A 19,274-nucleotide genomic window follows, 5' to 3' on the forward strand; every position below is an offset into this window, starting at 1 on the left:
TATTGTTAAGAATATCAAAGGCTGGTTAAAGCGTATTGCTGAACTCCCAAGTTGAATGTTTTCTGCCAATATGTGGACACTCATCTAAACTTCCCTGTGGGCATATGTACCAATCTTTCTCCTTGCAACAAGGACCAGTTAGCTTTCCTCCTTGAGCATTTTACACCCAGAAGATTGTTTGTGCAGCACTCTCTGTACTTTCAGAATATTAGGAATTGCACAAATGCATCGCTGCTGTTCAAGGCACACAGTGAGTCTCTTGTGTCCTCCCACTGACTTTGCTGCATTACAGAATATTCTAGCCCATGATATTTTAGGACAGTTGTTTTGAGTGCATTACTGCCAATTTAAAATTTTAGAGAGATAATTTGTTAATGCTGTATAAATGAACTCACTGTTCATTTATCACTTTCACTGACAGTGAAAGCAGTGTGTAAAGATCTCTTTAAATGTCACATTTTAATCAGGAGTCAGAAATAATGAGGTTCTGATCTTACACAGGATTTGGGCAGCAGTGAACTCAGGAAGGACATCTATATCACTGTGCACATTATCCGAATAGGTGGGTATAATCTCTTGTGAGTAGAAATCTTGCATTTGTTAGACATATGACAGTAAATAAAAGAAAACTGCTTGGGGTCAGCTTTGGGATTTGTTAGGTTAGCTAGGCCTTTGAATAAATTCTGGGAAAAGAAAATGCCTGGTTTTTGACAGAAACATTGCTTTTGATTTCTCAGCATTGTTTCGTGTTATTTTTCAAGTGTACTGCTAACTGAGTTTAGATGCAGGATATTTTGTTACTATCACAAAACAAAATGAAAGTGTCAAATATGAACTGTCTTAAGATGATGGAGGTGTCATTGGGGAGTCTATTCTTGTTTCAAAGAGAGTAATTTCAAGCATCCTTTGTTCATAGAAAAACTTGCCTGAAAATTTAATGTACCTAATTAGTGTGTAATATCTGATGTATATCTGAAATTGTTCAGGTGAATTTTTGTCTTCTCCCTGACCCCTGTAAAAAGGGGGAGAAGGAAGGAAGTGGAGGAAGTCTCATAATAATTTTAATCTGTGATGCTATAGACAGGTATCAAGTCCTCTAGCACAAAGCAGAAGAGAGGTGTATGTTTGTGTTAGGTATTTATTTTAAGAAGCTATCCTCTGGGCTGTACTGATGTGAAACAATAATCTTTGGGTCTGCTTCTGACCTCTTAGATATCTTGTTTCATTGTAAACTGTCTCTGTAGTTGCATCAGTGCAGTACTAAATATAACTTTTCTTCCAATTTTTGAAAGGTATTTTGGTTTGAAATATAGTCGCTCTACCTTGTGTTGAGTTCAGAAACAACTTGTTACAAAATGAACGCTTTTTTACACTTTTGAGGAATAATTTTTCCTTGCTTTTTCATACTGGTTTAGTGTTTCATCAGAATATCAAGATACCGTGGTTTGTTTTTATTGGCAAGGATTGGGAAAAAGTATGGTAAACTGATGTAATGCAAGTATATTTGGTAAGAATATATGCTTTAAAGAAGAATAAGGAGTGGAATTTTTCCTATTGTATAGTTTGCAAATATATTCTCAGTCAAGTTTCTAAATGAACCACTGAAATATTAAAAAGTTAAAATAAGATTTATATGCTGCACGGTGTGAAAATGAACAATTACTCTTCTAGCTGCTGTGATGCATAGGAATATTTGGAGGAGGCATTGCCTTGCAGCAACTGCAACCAGAGGCTTTTCTTGTCAGAAATTAAGACTTGGTGGGAAAGATACATAGCTGCCAGTGCACAATTGAATAAAATGGTTAGAAAGAGGGCAGTTTCAAATGCCAGGAACATAGTGGGAAGATTGATCAATTGTTTTTAAATCAAATAGAAAAGACTAGGAAAAATATTTTGTTTCAAATCTGTTTTCCTTGGCTGCTGCTTTTCTTATCATAAATTGTTCTTCTGCCTTTTGTGATCTTTCCTATGTTTCATCTCTCTTCGTTTTTCTGTAGCTGGTCGATTATCGCCTTGCTAGCCAGTTGCCTATTTGGAAACAGCATTTGATTACTAAACTGTAATGGCTCAATCACAATACCTCTCATATAAATCACAGGTAGCAACAACCACAGTAAAATAATTCTTATTGGACAGCAAATATGTTGAACACTCAGTCGTGTCTGAACTCTAAATTTAATTTGGTGGTGTCATGAGTGTGCTATCACTGGGTATCAGAAAGTGCTCTTTGTTGAGTGGAGGTCATGAGAGGATGATTGGTACCTCTGGTCTGAGACCTTTCAAGATCACCACAGGTTTAGTGGACTTCCTGTACCATCTGTTATCCTAATGTAGTATAAAGATGGACCAGATTCGCGATGAGTACACTTGGCATTGTCTACTCAGACCTGTCACCATACTGAGCTGGATTGCTCTCTGCCTCCCTTCGGTGGTTTTAAGAGAGATGGTTCCATGGATTATGCATCAAATATGTATTTTGTTTGGCAGGACGAATGGGAGCTGGAGAAAAGAAAAATGCCTGCAACGTACAATATAGACGGCCCTTTGGCTGTGCAGTCCTCAGTATTGCAGATTTGCTGGCAGGAGATTCAAAGGATGACCTCGTCTTAAAAGTATACATGTAAGGAATGCTTTTTTCTTAATTTTTAGAAGTATGTTAGAGTCAGTTTGCATCAGAAGCAGTGGTGTTAAATGCAGTGCAGGCAAATAGCTGTAGCTCCTTTCTGTTCCAAAAAAGTATAGTAGCGGACTTTTTTCCTTTGGTCACAGTTTGGAAATTTTGGCTACTTCTACAGACGTGTTTGTAAAGCAGGAAAATATTAAAGATAAAGGTTATATCCTTTTAGATCTTTGTGTATGTTTCAGCATTTTTCACATACTTGTAAGAGCTTCTGGAGCTCTCTTTTTATGGCAACATGAAGTGCTTTTAGGACTTGTTTAAACATCTTGTGCTGCCTAGGCAGCTAGTGGAAGTACTTTATAACTATAGGAAAAAGCAGGCAGAGTATCCTTTTGTGAAATGAAGCAATTATATAATGGGCATAACAAAAGTGTAAAAGGCAGTTAGTGCTGGAGAATGAAAACCCAAAAGTAGATTTTAAAATGAATGGTTGATTAAATAGTGGATTTTGGCTGATAGTAATTGGAAGAAGGTACAATTTTCTAGTTGTAGCGCACAGTGCATGTAATTTCCTGCTGATCTTGGACATTATAGTAAGAACTGTTTTGTGGAGTGGTCTGTTCTAAGTACATACACCTGGGACACATGTTGTCAAACACACGAGGAAGTTCTGCCCCTCCCAGGGTTAGGACTCAAATCTTGAAGACTTGGAAGTCTTTCAAGGCAGCCTTTCTCCTGTCCTCTGTACCCCTCTGTGCTAAATTAGAGCTGCTGGAATCAGTGTTGCAGAAAAGCAATTTAGTCTGACAGTGGACATGTGGGCTGGCTCTTATTTAGACTCCTGGGACGTTAAAGTCAAGTAAGTGTTCACTGTTGGCTAACAAATTGTTAGATTTGTCTGCCTGTTATATTCTTTTTTTTCTTTTTTTTAATCTTCCCTGTTTGTTTTAAAATAACAAAAACAATGGAAGAAGAAACATTGCTCAAAACCAGGTTTGATGCTAAGACTAACTCCAGTCTAAACCATGAAAAGTGATCATTAGAACATGGTCAGTTTTTCTGTATGAAAAGCAGCTATTTTCTAAATGTATACTGAAATGCAATTTGCTCTTTCACTGACTACCTCCTGAAGATCACATCCTGTTTTAAATAACTTTGAAGTGTACGGCACAGATTTTTCTGTCTGCTAAGACTGGCTCTGAGTCCTGTGCCTCCTCTTGAGTGTCACAAGATAGATTTCTATGTGGTTTTGTGCTGAAGCATAGATCTATACAGATGATGAACTTGGTCACGGCTGAGTTCCTGAGCATAATTGCTCATACCTTTCTCCCACCGTTTGCCACATGAAGCAGATATTTCCACAGTGCCTTTCTCAAATGGTAAGAGCACTCTCAGCCTTTCCACTGAGATAGGCAGTTTCATGGGGCTTTATTAGCTCCTGTTGTGTTATTAGTTTCATGAACTAAAGAGGGTTTGTGTAGAGATATGTGGTGAAGCTGGTCCAAAAAAATAGCGTTCCTGTTTCAGAGTTAAGAAAGTTATCATTTTTCTAGGTGCAACACAGAGAGTGACTGGTATCAGATCCATGAAAATATCATTAAAAAGCTGAATGCACGTTACAACTTGACAGGCTCCAATGCAGGTGAGTAAGTTGCCACATTACTGATTGCATTCTTAGGGTTTTCTTAGTTTGCAAAATAAGTGGCTCTATTGTAGGACTAATGTCTATGAAAGAAATATTTTTTCACATAGAGAAAAATACTTGTGTTAGGTGAAAATGTATATTGCTGTTCATGGGCACATTTAGAAAAAAAGAAGTCACTGAATTTTCTTCAAGGAGCTATGTAATTTTATTCTGTGCTGAGGAACTACAGTTTGATGTGGAGTTCTGTTCACATGTGGGGCTGATCAAATTATTGATCCATGTTGCTTGACACTTCTGCTTCACATTTTCATCAGGAATATAAAATTTGCCATTGACATTGTATATTCATTAAACTTCAGGAAAAAATGAAATGGGAGCTACCAGTGCACTCTGCATTCCTACTGGCCATCTGAGCAAGATGCAGAGTTGATATTTAAGAACTTACCAATAGTCCTCCATAGTCAGCTATATGTCACTGTAACTGTCATCAAAATAAATTTGGGTGTGGGAGTTAAGAACTGGGAGACAACTGACCTTTGTTATTGTGAGATGGTGGTTTGACCCATAGGAGATGTTAGATTTGCTTTTTTTTTGTTGGGTTTTTTTTTTAATATCAACTTGTTAACCGTTTCTAATGCTTTCATCTAGGGATGCAGTCAAACTTGAAATGAAAACTGAAACAGAAGCTTATGAGTTTATTGTCCTTGTATTCAAATATTGTTTTGTCCCTGTGAAACGTTAACTAGTTGAGATATGACTGTAGAAAAATCTCATGAACTCATTTTCCAGGATGTGCTGTAATTGTAATCCCTTTCACGCAGTAGACTTCATGCTTCTTTAACTTGATTTCAAGCATAATGATTATCTTGAAAATGTACATTCAACAATTGTTAGTGGATAACCAAGAAGCACATAAAACCTTATGTTACTTATCAAGACTGAAGTAATGTATTTAACATTTCTAATACTGTTATTTTCTTGTGTAGAGTCTAGCCACATATATACATTTATTTAAGGTTTATAATATCATGCATCTTATTGGACAATAAATATAAAAATCATGTAGTGGAAATGTAAGAGCACATTACTGAGTAAGTATAATGTTGGGCTTTTTAAATGGGTTAATCGTATTCATGAAGAACAACTCTTGGTCATTCTGACTGTCCATGCAGTACCTGCTTACTCTGTGATACATCGCTTATCCTATTCCAGTCTCATGAAATAAGAGTTCACAGTTAAATACCCAGTTGTCCTAGGAGATACGGGATAAATTTGAATGCTCTTAATTATGTGAATATTCAACATAAAAAACACATGGGAAATTAATTTTTTTCCAGGTTACAGGGGGCTGGAAACTAAAGCTAGCAAATTGAAGATCAATTACATTTTGAAAAGTGTTGTCGGGGGAAGGAGGCAGGGAGAAGAGCAGCACAGAATTCCAGTAGTGCATGTGAAAGTTGAGAGGGAAAGAGGAAGTAAGCAGTAATGCCACTTTGAGTACTGAGCAATTAAAGATAAGCTATGAAAGGTTCTTTACATTGCACACGTGAAATTTGTTCCTCTGCGACTGCTTAGCAGCCTGAAAAAGCACTTGCAAGGCTTCAGCAGTATGTTCAGATACTTGTGCTGACACCTCATGGAAATTATTGTTGTTACTCTAGTTTGTGTTTTTCCTTTGCAGTCTTTTTCTCTAATAGTATTGAATGGCTGGTTCTGAAGCCTAATTAGCCTTGTCTGCCACCTTATAGTTGTCAAAAAAGGAGAAAATCTTGCATTGCAGGAGACATGGGTCTTTTCTCTTTCTTAGGAAGCATTGTAGGTATGAGCCCACTATAGGAAAACTTGAATTTTTGGTTTATATTGCACTTGCCCTTTTCAAATCATGTTAAAAAGACTTAAAAAAGGAAACACAGCAAACAAACAACAGTAAAGATGCTTCAGACTACTGTCTGTCCTCTAGGCCTGTTCCCTCTTCAGATTCTGTCCTGTACAGTTTCTTTCAGCTCAGGAGATTTTCACACAAAGTCTTTAGTTTCCACAGATTGTTATGTCCCACTGCTGAAATACTTTATCAGATAATTCATAATAATCTTCAGAAAACAATTCTTCCAGTTTTCTGGGGAAGACTGAAAAGGAACTCAAAATGTACTTTTGGTGTCTTGCATGACACATATTGCCAGCTATAGCATTTGTATTTAGCATTTAAACTCCCACTCCCCAAAGAAGTACTTTTTCTACTTCAACTCACAGTTCTTAAGTACAGAATCCTCTTGCATCTTATTCTCAGCTGGTGTCTAAAGAATATCAAATAAAGCCAAATGACCATCACTTCTTAATACAGCCCAGAAAGGAGCAGGGGACAGATGTTCATCCCCCTTCCTCTTCTCAGTGGATGAAGGAACGGAAAGACTCAGTCTCATGGATAATTTTGTATCATTTGCTGGAGTGGGAACTGGAATGTGTTTTCTGCATGAATTTGCAGCATAACAAAGACTAGAATAGCAGGTAGTGGATCGAATTCCCATTCACCGCTACTCTTTGTAGCTGTTGTCAGGTATCAGCTTACCGAAGATACCTGGTTGCCTAGTATAGGAGATCAAACCATTAATGCAAAGGCCAAAGTGTACAGCCTTTGCTGCATTTAGTGGCATTGTTATTTCTTACATTGAGTTTGTAGTATTTGTAGAATAAGTGCCATTAGATCTAGATGATTTCTTAATTATTAAGGAAACCAAGTTTCATTAATACCTGGAGTGGAGCTGCTATAAAAACTATTTTTCCTATAATATTTTTTCTTAGAATTAGAAGCTAGTTAGTTTTGTTTTAAAGTGCAAAAGTCCGTGGAAGAATGAATATTCCTGCATAGAGATCGCACCTAATTACATCAGTCTTACAAGGAAAATTACACATTTCTATTCCTGTATCTGTAGGACCGGAGATCAGTGAAATGTGTACTACAGATATAGAAAACAGTTACTGGCTTATCTCAAACCATACAAAATCATCCTTTATCCCCTTATAGTATATTTTAGATAGTGAAGCCTAGCCAAAGTCATTGCTTTCATATCAAAGCTTGGGCTTCTGTCAAGTGTCAAAATCTCTTTGTAGGGTTTGCAGTGTGGGTCATGGTTGCCGATCTTACCCTTTGGGTGTGACTGTGAAACTATACTCTGAACCTTTCTTGGGACTACAATAAACAAATAGTATTGGATGTGGGCTGCTTTTCTCTTTAATAAAGCAGGCACTAATGCACAAAGTGCCTTGTAAACTGTTATTGATCCTATAATAGCTGCTTCATTTGCCCACAGAATTATTGTGCCAGGAGTGAACCTGTTGATTTTTAAAATGGTTTAAAGTGCATTTTAGGACAAGGGGCAAGAGAACAAGACCAAATCTGGTGGTCATTAAACAACAGTTTTATGCAAAAATAAATAAATAAATAAAAATCAGAGAATGCAACTCCAATTGTACATATTTATGCAGAGTCATGGATTTCTTTTTTTTTTTCTTCTGATTTTTGGTATGAATTTATCACATGCAACTTGATATCCTTGTCTATGACACTACCTTTTTCTTTTTCTCCCTCCAATTCTTTAGACTTTCAAAAGTTGGAATGTAATTTTTTTAGTACAGCACATGGTGATGGAAGGAATTTGTAGTAATTGGAGCAGTCTTTTATGTTGAGTGTTTGGAGCAGTCCTTTGGGCTCTGAAGGTAGAGGGTTCTTGTCCACAAAAATTACCCACTCATGACTGTGAGCAAGTTACACAGTCATGGTTCTTACTGTAATCCCCACTTCAATGCCATCAGCATCTTCAAAGTACCTCCTTAGGCACAAGATCTTCCCATAGGCACCTAAAGCTAAGGTAGCTTTCATTTCCACCACTGCTTGAAGTTGAGAACAGATAGGTAGCTGGGCACACCCAGGACACTTGCACTATCAGGATACAGGTGGGCTAGATTTAGCTCCCTGAGCACTAGGCTGAAAAAAAAAAATGCTGGACATGATTGCTGTGACTCTCGTGCCCATGCTATGTCAGGAAATATATAAATATTCACTGGTTTTACCATAGAAATTATTTACTTCAGTGTTTGAGACATTCTTCAAAGACAGAAAATGTCTTGGTTTAGACTCTGATTTGGAAAAGGATTTTCAGTCTGTCGCACATGTCCCACATGAGCATGCTAATCACTTGGCTTCTCAGACTTTCCTGCAGCAACTATTCAACTTTGTATACAATCAGAAAATATTCATTATACCATGGGGAAAGTGAAAGTGTCTCTAAAGCCTGCCAAGAAGCGCATGGTTTTCTTAAGTGTGATCTGTATTCATGTCCTCTTAGCAAATCCTATAGAGCAGAGATTTAAACCTTGGTCTCATGTTACATGTGAACATTCTCCCCAGTGAGTTATCTTATATTAAAAAAATGATGAAGAATGCACTACAACTTCCTCTTTCTTCACCCTCCTTTGAGAATCATAGAATCATTTAGGTTGGAAAAGACCTTTAAGATTATCAAGTCCAACTGATAACCTAACACTACCAAGTCCACCACTAAACCAATTAAGTGTAGAATAATGATTAATTTCATGTTTCCTGGCTTGGTGGCTGCATTATTTTTTAATGAAAGTAAAACTAGGTATCACTGAGGTTGGAAAGGACCTCTAAGATCATAATTCCAATCATCAACCCAACACCACCATGCCCACTAAACCATGTCCCAAAGTGCCATGTCTACTCATTTTGAATGCTTCCAGGGATGGTGGCTCCACCACCTCTCTGGGCAGCCTGTTAAATGCTTGACCACTCTTTCAGTAAAGAAGTTTTTCCTAATATCCAATCTAAATCTCCCCTGGTGCAACTTGAGGCCATTTCCTCTTGTCCTATCTCTGACTGCTTGGGAGAAGACCAACACCCACCTCACTACAACCTCCTTTCAGTAGTTGTAGAGAGCGATAAGGTCTCCCCTCAGCCTCCTCTTCTCTAAGCTATACAATCCCAGTTCCCTCAGCCGCTCCTCATAAGGCCTGTGCTCCAGACCCTTCACCAGCTTCGTTGCCCTTCCCTGGACATGCTCCAGCACCTCAATGTCATTCTTGTACTGAGGGGCCCAAAACTGAACACAGTATTTGAGGTGTGGTCTCCCCAGTGCTGAGTACAGGGGGATGATCACTTCCCTGCTCCTGCTGGCCACACTGTTCCTGATACAAGCCAGGATGCTGTTGGCCTTCTTGGCCACCTGGGCACGCTGCTGGCTCATGTTCAGCCAGCTGTTGACCAACAACGCCAGGTCCTTTTCCGCCAGGCAGATTTCCAGCCAGTGTTTCCCAAGAAGGAAGGCTGGATAGCTTAGTTTTAGTCTGGATCCAAATCCAAGCTTTGGACTCTTGTTTGGATTGCACAAAAATAGCGAATGTAGTGGGAAGGACTTTTCTGTGCTGTTATCTTGGAATGCTCTGATGAGCTAGACAAGAGTGATGTAACCTAATTGCATATTTGCTGAATGCAGTGTGGTGTATTCTGTGGTAGCAATGCCAAACCTATATTGCAACTCCACTGGAAACACTGTTAATTATTAACTTTAGTTGATGGGGTCCTTAAGCTTTAGAGGAAACACATTCAAAATGGTGGGATTTCTCTTGCCACTCTTGGCTAGATCATGATTTCTCCCATGTTTTTATTTTTTTAATATGGTGGCAGTGTTAATTTTTCAGCTGTTGCATAGGGAGTCAAAATACAGCTCATGAAAAACCTACATAAATCATATCCTCTTGCATACAGTTTAGGTCATGAAAAGAAAAAAATCAGAAATTACTATATTGTGTCTGGTAGTTGGCAGGAACATGAATTTTTAAATATGGTGGAGGCAAGACCTGAATTGGGAGGCTGTTTTTAAGACAAATACAGGTTGTGGTTTGATTTGTAAGATTGTCTTAAGTCTGTCAGCCACAAACTGTTTATTTCTTCCTCTAAAAGAGAAAGATGCGCAAGTAGATTTTTCACATGAATAGTTTACTGTCTGTAATAAATTCAGACTTGTTTCCATGTACCTGTGCAAAAATCTGGAGACAGAGGGTCATCCAAAGTGATGCTGCCTCACAAAGGGAGACTGGTCAATAAATGGGCAACTGCATAATGAACTGATTGAAGCATGGAGGACTCGAAGCCCATATTGTTGACAGATGTTTGCCAAGAATCCCATCATGAGGAAGGACAAACTGTCATCTTAGGTGAGAAAGTTATTCATCAAATCATACAGTAAGTTAGGTTGGAAGGGTTCTCAGGAGGTTATGTGGTCCAACACCAGTTCAAAGAGAAACCAGCTTTGAAGTGGGATCTAACTTTTTTGAAGTTCAGCGAGGTTGCTCATTCAAAGGCAAATGTCATTACACTGCTATCATTTTAATTCAACCAGACGAAAGTAGGTTTCATAAAGCAAACATCCTTGATTTTAGGGAACTATTGTTACCTTATATGTGTTTTTTTTTCCCCAGCATACATCTCAGTTGGTACTAAATCTCAGTCTAGCTCAGGGATCATACAAGACTTGGTCAGAGAAGGCACGAGGTAGACCAGCCCAATGCATGAACTCATCTGACAAGACGCAAGTTCCAAGACAAGTATGGCAATGGATGCTGTTGGATAGAAACAGTGGTGTGTGCTTTGAGGCAGTGTATGTCTCCCCACACCTATTTACCTGCATTCAACAGCCTCTTGGCACTCTAATAATATCTTTTCTCTATGGTTACCGCCAAACACTGAGAAATTAAAAAAAAAACAGGTGGAAAAACAGATACTTTGGCTGTTTCATCTCCTATTTCACAAAAGTAAGCTTTGGCTTACAAATTCTGTGATTGAGAGGGGGAAGCCTGTTAGAGTCATTATTTACCTTGCAGTGGAGAAACTGCGGAGGCCCCATGAGGTGATATAACTGAGGAGCATCATTTTTCCACACTTTGTATGATGAAAAGCTACAAAAGACCAAACACAGCACGGAACTGGTAGCTCAGTATAAGTTTACAGAGCGCAGTATTTCTAGGAACAGAGTTGTGGTAACTTACAGTATTTTCTAGATACAAGAACTAGTGTGACTATGTTTGCATGACACTACCCCAGCAGTTCACAACGTTGCCCCACTCAGAATTGTTGCAAGGAGAGCGTCTTCCTGTGAATCAGCATGAGAGATATCGGATAGGAAACAAAATGTGCATACCCTGCTGGGAGCAGCTATAGCTGTTGGCCACAAAAAGGAGGTGTAGGCTCACAGTGGAAAGATGAGTGGAGCAGTGGCTGGTGGAAAATGAGGGCAGGAGTGGTAACATAGTTGACAGAGAAGATAGAAGAGAACAAGGTACATAACTTTTAGGTAACTCCTGGGCACATGATTAATTGCATCAAACTACCCTTAGTGCTCAGCTAAGACGAGAACATCACTGGTGTTTGTCTGTTCTCAGCAGGGTTCACAGATGTGTCAGGCATGCTCTGAAATGTATTTTGTATTTACACACCACTAACATTTAAACAGCAAGTGCATTTGTTTAATTACTCTAGTTCTGTGACAATTTATTAATCTGTCAGTTTTAATCTTTGTTACATCTTGTGACAAGGAGATTATGCGTATTCCATTTTGATGTGTTTAAGAATTAGTTGTCACTGCAGGCTGCTATTTGAAATACATTTAAAATAATAGTGCTCATGTGCTTCACTAAGTACACAGTGAATTAAGGCATTCCTTTTTGTTCTCAACAAATGCTAAAGCTGAAAGATTAAACATATGGAGAATTTTGCACATAGATTGTTGTTCAAGATCATTTGGCCCTGAAAGACAACTTTGACTTATAAAAAAGCCAGTTTTAGAGCAGGTTTTTAGACAAGGATTTGTAGAACTTTACTTTTTCAAGTACTTTTTACAGGGTGGATGATATTATTCAGCAATCTAATGTTAAACCCTTTTCCCAAATTCAGGAGTAACCAAATCTTTTAAATTTGTAGCCTAATCTAGCATGTAATATTAATTCTAGTAGTTTTGGGAAAAGATATTAATCCTTAAAGGTGCAGACTTATAGACCAGTCAGATGTAATTTTGTACATTTTTACAGCAGTTCAAGCTTGTGTTGTTTCCTGTGAAAGTTCTGGCTTTACCATAAGGACTTCAAAAATCTACCCTGAACTTGATTTTTGGTGTAGTTATCTGTAAGTGTCCTTCATACAGCATGAATTGTAGACTGTGCTGGAGATGAGGGCTCTAATGAAGTTAAATTCATACTGTGCTCTTGGGTGTTGCTAAAAGACTTGTTTGTAGAGAAGAATGAAAAATGTGCCATTGTGATACCTTCGGGGACATCTTACATCCAGTAGAAGCTAATGACTTGCTGTTCATCTCAGTACTGTGATTATGCATGTGATTGAAATGGCACCCAATTTAAACCCTAAAATTCATAGCTAAGGCTACATAATGAGAGTAGCTGGCTTATATTCCATCATGGAGTTGGGTTATGTTTTAGCAGTGATGTTTTTTTAAGCCTTTTCCAAAAATTCCTTCTGCTTGTTACTATTAAATAGTGTTGACTTCCTTTATTCTTTCAGTAGATAAAGTAAAAAGCCTTAAGACTACTTCAAATGATAAATTATAGAACATATATGCATGATTTTAGCTCCTTCAAGGGTTATATTTATAAATTCATTATAAATGTTACCTGGGCTTTTATGGTGGTAGAGATTTGTTTTTTAACACTTTCTTTAGGTCCCAGTTAAACGTTGACTGTTTCTTTATTTGAAATAAGACATATAATTGGAATGCAAGTAGGTAAATTTCTAATACAATGGTGTGAAAGCTGTTTGCATGGCAGATCTGCACTTCATGAAGGAGAAAATAACAGGTGTTTCCCTGGAACCTTTTGTCTGTTATTAGCACTAGAAGCAATATAAAACACTTATAATTGTAAAATTGAGTATTTTGTGCACTGCCTAACATTCTAGTTAACAACAGTATGTAAAAACATCATTTTAAAAATTTTTGAGCAAGATGATTTGTCTTTGCAATATAACAGTGTAATGAGGAAATGGGTATTGACATGCTGTATGTATTGTTAATAGAAAAGAGTATCAATGGGCATACTAAGGTAAGAATTGGAGAAATTATTGCTGAGATCTTTATTGGCTGTATAAGGAGGTTAGACTAGATGCTTATAATAGTCACTTAGCCTTCTGGTCCTTTAACCTTCATCCTATGGTGATTCTGGCAAGAAATATTTGAGGCTTTACCATCTCCCCTGTAAATAAAATCCAAGCCAGTTTTCTTGTGATAATATAATGCCATTAAAGTGTTTATGTTCCATGTGAAGAACAAAAAACCATCAACTTTCCACACTTGAGGGCATTTATGACAAAAGCCTTAGGTACAAGAGCTCATTTAATTCGTGAGCTCCAAGAAAGTTGTGAAAATTTTGCAAAGGCTGGGTTTTTTTGCATTCTTTTTTACTAAGCTAAAACCCAGAATTTAAAGCTGAGGAAAAGAGAAGGAGCTTGGAGTTTCCTTTGATAATTCAAAGTAATCACAATCAAGTCTTTAACAAGGCCAGTGAGGATTGAATCTACCTCTCCTTTTTTTTTCTCTCTGTTCCCAGACTGTAATTTGTGGGATTTGCTACATAGATTTTGCTGTGGCCAAATTGCACCACATTTATACAGTTATTTTTCCCAGATCACATTAAATCAATAAAACATTTGTTTGCCAATAACAATGTGGAAATGTACTGGTTTTATCTTTGCAGTGGTAATTTGGACCCTTTAAATACTACTACCAGAAATGGGAACACCTGTAATGCTTTCAGAATACTTTTAACACCCTTAGGCAGCTTTATTTGGACAGATACCTTATTTTATTACCTTTCTTAAAATACAAACAGTGCTGAATAGCATTCTGTCTGAGGTTTTTTTTTTCCTATCAGCTTCCTGAGCAGCTGCTAGGCATTTTCTTCTTAATATGATCTAGGATTCTCGGCCACCAGTAGATAGAAGCTGAATGTAAATGCTTTTCCCTCCCCCCAGAAGCTCAAATGCAAATAAGTGGTCTGTAAGTGTAATGAACAGATGCCTTTTGTCATAACTAAATGCAGAAATCAATAATGCTGTATAAAAGCTGTTTTAAGGTGAAACGACAGGTCTAACAAAAATCTGGAACGCTTATTCAGCAACTTGTCAATTTTCTGTATTCTCTTTCATCTGAATGATCAAAATCATCTGTGGTGAACTACAGTGCAAGTTAATTGTGAGAAATTTCATATGCTTGCAAAAGAAAGAAAAGCAGATCTGTTTGTAGTAGCACACAGAGTTTTGCAGTAATATTTTCAAAACTGGGGTAAATAAAGAATAATAGCTAACACAAGAGGTTTTAATTACCACTAGGGAGGTAATTGAATTTTTTTCTGAGGGGACAAAGCTACACTATGTACGTAATTAAAGAAAATGTGCCAGTCCTTCAGAGACTGGATAATCATTTTCATTGTTATGATTTAGCTTCTAATGTTCTAGAAATGGAAAATTTATAGTTATGAAGTTTTGGGTAGAGTCTAGGTCTCATAGATGGTGTAATGATCAGATCAACAACAGTCAGATGCAGTGTATGGTGACATGTTGCAGTTTTCTATTTTGCTTTGTCCATGCACAGCTGTTCTAGCAGGAATACTCTAATTTTTTCTAAAGCTGATAATTTTATTGTCTAGTGCATGCAATGAGATGAGAAAGAACTGATGTTGACATACATCATCAGACTGGAATAAATTAAATATTACCTTTGTTATATGACAGAAAAGGTATTCATATTTCCATAGGAGAAGTGTTAATGAATTAACTTTCTATTTCCGTATACAAAAAGAATATCTCTGCATTCTTTTGATTGCATTCCTTTTCCTTGCGTGTCTTCTCCATCTCTCCCAGACTGGCTGCTGACCAAATTCTCTGGAAGCCTGCTCCACCTTGACCCTGTCTCATTACTGTCTGGTGATTAAACCTTCCTTTCTAGGAGCAGTAACATTTCCTCTCCACCCCTTCCTTTCTTCTCCATAGAGATAGCTTTAGTCACTTGTAAATTGAGTTCAGTGGCTTTCTGGGCCATTATGGTATGCAAAATTCTGGTTACATTTTGGTGAGGAAGGTGGTGTCTTTCACTGGTCAGGTCCTCTTCATTCCACTTTGTTTTGCAGTGTGTCTTGAGGGAGTCCCTCTTCCCTTCAATTGAATGTGCAGCCTTCTGAAAATCTGAATTGCTCTGTGATGTGTCAGTATGTTTTAAATGATGTTAGTTAATGCTAATTGATAGTCAGCTAACTTGATTTAATATAAGGATACAAACTTTAGTCCCTTGTAAAATGTGAATTATTCCATCCACTATTTCCATGACTTTTATTTCAGATGCATGGTTCCTCAGTCATGATGGGTGTCTAGTTTCTTTGGCAAGTGTGTTGTATTTTTGTAGACCCGTAAATATGGGATTGCTGTGGCTTGTAACTGGCCACAGGCTTTGTGTTTAGCTGACATCATGATCCTGATTACCTATCTGGCTTTGGCTGGCTGGACTTGTCTTAGCCTGCCTGGAGATTTGTTCTGACTTGTAAAAGCATTTATCTAACGACAAAATAATAAATTGTATCTGCTTTATTTTAGCTCTTGCTTAGCTTTGTACAATTGTGTGGTGTAACCCACTTTGGTATATACGTTTTGTATTTAATAGATAGTTAGAACATGTAGTTACTCTGTGTAGTTAGCTATCTATAACCCTAGACAAAAATGGAACATAGAAGGGTAAAGACATGTGACCATAACTGAGGCCTTGAAAGTACTGGCATGGGATGAGAGTAGAGGCCCAAGATGTCTGAACAGCTCACCAGTGGCCAATTACTCATCATCAAATAGTGTGACCTTGAGAGCAGAATAAAACCAGTTTTAGGGGAAGCAAAGAGAAAAAAGAACAGATATGTGGCATATATAAAACATCATATATGATAGATGAAGATGTAATGCAGACTTGCAGACCAGTGAAGAAATAACAAGGTGTAAAGCACATTAACAAACATAAAAATTACTCCAAGAGGAGCCTAGAGAGAGAAAATTTAGAAACAGGCAACATCCTGCTCCTCATGGCAAAGGACTTGGGATGCTGATAACTTGGTCACCATACACCACCTTCCCAGGTTGAAACCATTGACCTTAAGACCTCAGGGGCAGCAGAAGGGTGAGCAAGGGGTAAATACTGGAAAGATTGTGTGTGTACATGTCTTTTTAACAGTATTTTGTTTGGAATGTGTTAGTATCATTGTAAATGGACTAATAATAATGCCTTTAATTAGACTGTTATAACTTTGATTAGGACTAAAAATAAGTTCCTGGCTTTTCATATACAGTGTGTTCCTTTTGCCCATCACAAGATCCTGAATGTAACAAATCAGTGGGAATTAAAGCAACCTGTTCTGTAACTTGGGTATCACACCTCAGTAACAGTATACATCTTCTGATTTTAGGCCCTTAATGCAGGGGGGGGGCGCGGGGGCGGGGCTAGTGTCCTTGCAAAATTAGTGGTGCTTTGAGAGAGCAAGCAGAACACTTAACTGGGGATCTCCTTCTTTTCACTGAAAGTCCTTGTCATAGAATCATAGAATCGTTTAGGTTGGAAAAGACTGTTAAGATCATCCAGTCCAACCATTAACCTACACTACCAAGTCCATCACTAAACCAATTAAGGGTACAGTAACAATTTAATGTTTCCTGGCTTGGTGGCTGCATTATTTTTTAATGAAAGTAAAACTAGGTATCACTGAGGTTGGAAAGGACCTCTAAGATCATAATTCCAATCATCAACCCAACACCACCATGCCCACTAAACCATGTCCCAAAGTGCCACATCTACCCATTTTTTGAACACTTCCAGGGATGGGGACTCCACCACCTCTCTGGGCAGCCTGTTCCAATGCTTGACTATTCTTTCCATCAAGAAATTTTTCCTAATATCCAATCTAAACCTCCCCTGGCGCAGCTTGAGCCCATTTCCTCTCGTCCTATCGCTAGCTACTTGGGAGAAGAGACCAACACCCACCTCACTACAGCCGCCTTTAAGGTAGTTGTAGAGAGCGATAAGGTCTCCCCTCAGCCTCCTCTTCTCCAGGCTAAACAACCCCAGTTCCCTCAGCCGCTCCTCATAAGGCCTGTGCTCCAGGCCCTTCACCAGCCTTGTTGACCTTCTCTGGACATGCTCCAGCACCTCAATGTCTTTCTTGTACTGAGGGGTCCAAAACTGGACACAGTATTCCAGGTGCGGCCTCACCAGTGCCGAGTACAGGGGAACAATCACCTCCCTGCTCCTGCTGGCCACACTGTTCCTGATACAAGCCAGGATGCTGTTGGCCTTCTTGGCCACCTGGGCACACTGCTGGCTCGTGTTCAGCTGGCTGTTGACCAGCACCCCTAGGTCCTTTTCAGGCAGGCAGCTTTCCAGCCACTCTTCCCCAAGCCTGTAGCGTTGCATGGGGTTGTTGTGACCCAAGTGCAGGACCCGGCACTTGGCCTTGTTAAACCTCATACAGTTGGCCTTGGCCCATCGATCCAGCCTGTCCAGGTCCCTCTGCAGGGCCATCCTACCCTCCAGCAGATCGACACTCCCACTCAATTTGGCGTCATCTGCAAACTTACTGAGGGCACACTCAATTGCCTTATCCACATCATTGATAAAGATATTAAGCAAGACTGGCCCCAAAATGAGCCCTGGGGAACACCGGTCGTGACCAGCCACCAATTGGCCTTAACTCCATTCACCAACTTTAATAACTTCAGCGTTATTACCAGATTTATCAGATCTTTGCTTCCCTTCTTGTCCATTCCCTTTTCATTTGGCAGCTGGATCCTCAATGGCAAGACTATTAATTTGCAATCTTGGTTTTCAGAAGTTCTTCAGACTTCCTTCCCTGTGCATCTTTGCTCTGTTTCCATTCTGGTTTAGTTTCACTCTTTCCTATTGTACTGGACTGTTTACACCGTATAACATTTTCAAGTAACTTTGCTATCTTTAATCCAATATTCTTCATTATTCTGAAGAGTTGGGAGATGACTACCATTTATATTCCAAGGACATATTTAAACTGTAGGTAAAATGACTAAACCATGTTTTAAGTGTGTTCACTCAGAGATTTTGTTGATGCTTTTGTATATAAAGAGATGACTTTTCATTTTTCTAATAATGAATGCCGTGAAATACAGAGCTCTAATACTTTTCTTGCCTTGCATGAGCAAGTACTTCAAATCCTTAACAGGCAGCTTATTTCTCACGTTAAAACTATTTTGCCATTGATGAAGTTTTGCAACATTTATCTCATTTTTGAGGTAAATAGAATTCTTCAAGGAAATCTGTGAAATTTGTACACAGAGAAAACTGTAGTACTAATTGGATTTGAGGTCTTCAACTTTTTGTTTGGAAAACACAATAACTTTACTCAACACCAGGCGGTGTACAATATCTGATTAACGCTGTTGTGGTTGATGTGATCTGGAGCAATGGCAAATGTCTTTTTAGGTTTCCAAGGAAACAGTGCAATAGGGGCATATGGGGGTATGAATATACATATGTATGTATAACAATTTCTTAAAATATAAAAGAAACAAGAATGGAGGTGGGCTGAATATCCATATTTGTAAGTGAGCTATACCCAGCCTAGCTCTTTCCATCCAGCAATGGAAAACTTTTACCTGCTCTAAGAGAGTCTGAATTTTTCCTGCAGGACTTGTTACCAACCTGCTGTACCATCAGTTGGCCACAGTGTGGCTTGTTTTCTCATCTACACCAATAGTAATTGTCACTACTTCCTAAAAGTTGTTAACTGGGATAACCACAGAACAAATTCCCATTACCAAAATAATTAATGTCCATCACATTAAATACAGTCCTTAAAATAGAATAGACTTCACTGAATGTTTTTCCTTGTAAGATTTGTTTATGTACTCAGGGGTATGTAGGTGAGCTG

The 19,274-nt window shown here is 38.4% G+C and overlaps 1 protein-coding gene across 1 annotated transcript in view; it reads left to right on the top strand.

Annotated features, from left to right (window-relative positions):
• DOCK4 (dedicator of cytokinesis 4) overlaps positions 1-19,274 on the top strand; it is a 262,080-nt gene that overhangs the window by 130,862 nt on the left and 111,944 nt on the right. Inside the window, exons 15-17 of the mRNA XM_075727861.1 lie at positions 502-562; positions 2,488-2,620; positions 4,174-4,262. Coding sequence (XP_075583976.1) covers positions 502-562; positions 2,488-2,620; positions 4,174-4,262 — 283 coding nt within the window. The remainder of the gene's footprint in view (positions 1-501; positions 563-2,487; positions 2,621-4,173; positions 4,263-19,274) is intronic.

This window comes from Pelecanus crispus, chromosome 1 (assembly GCF_030463565.1).
Source record: "Pelecanus crispus isolate bPelCri1 chromosome 1, bPelCri1.pri, whole genome shotgun sequence".
Lineage (NCBI taxonomy): Eukaryota > Metazoa > Chordata > Aves > Pelecaniformes > Pelecanidae > Pelecanus > Pelecanus crispus.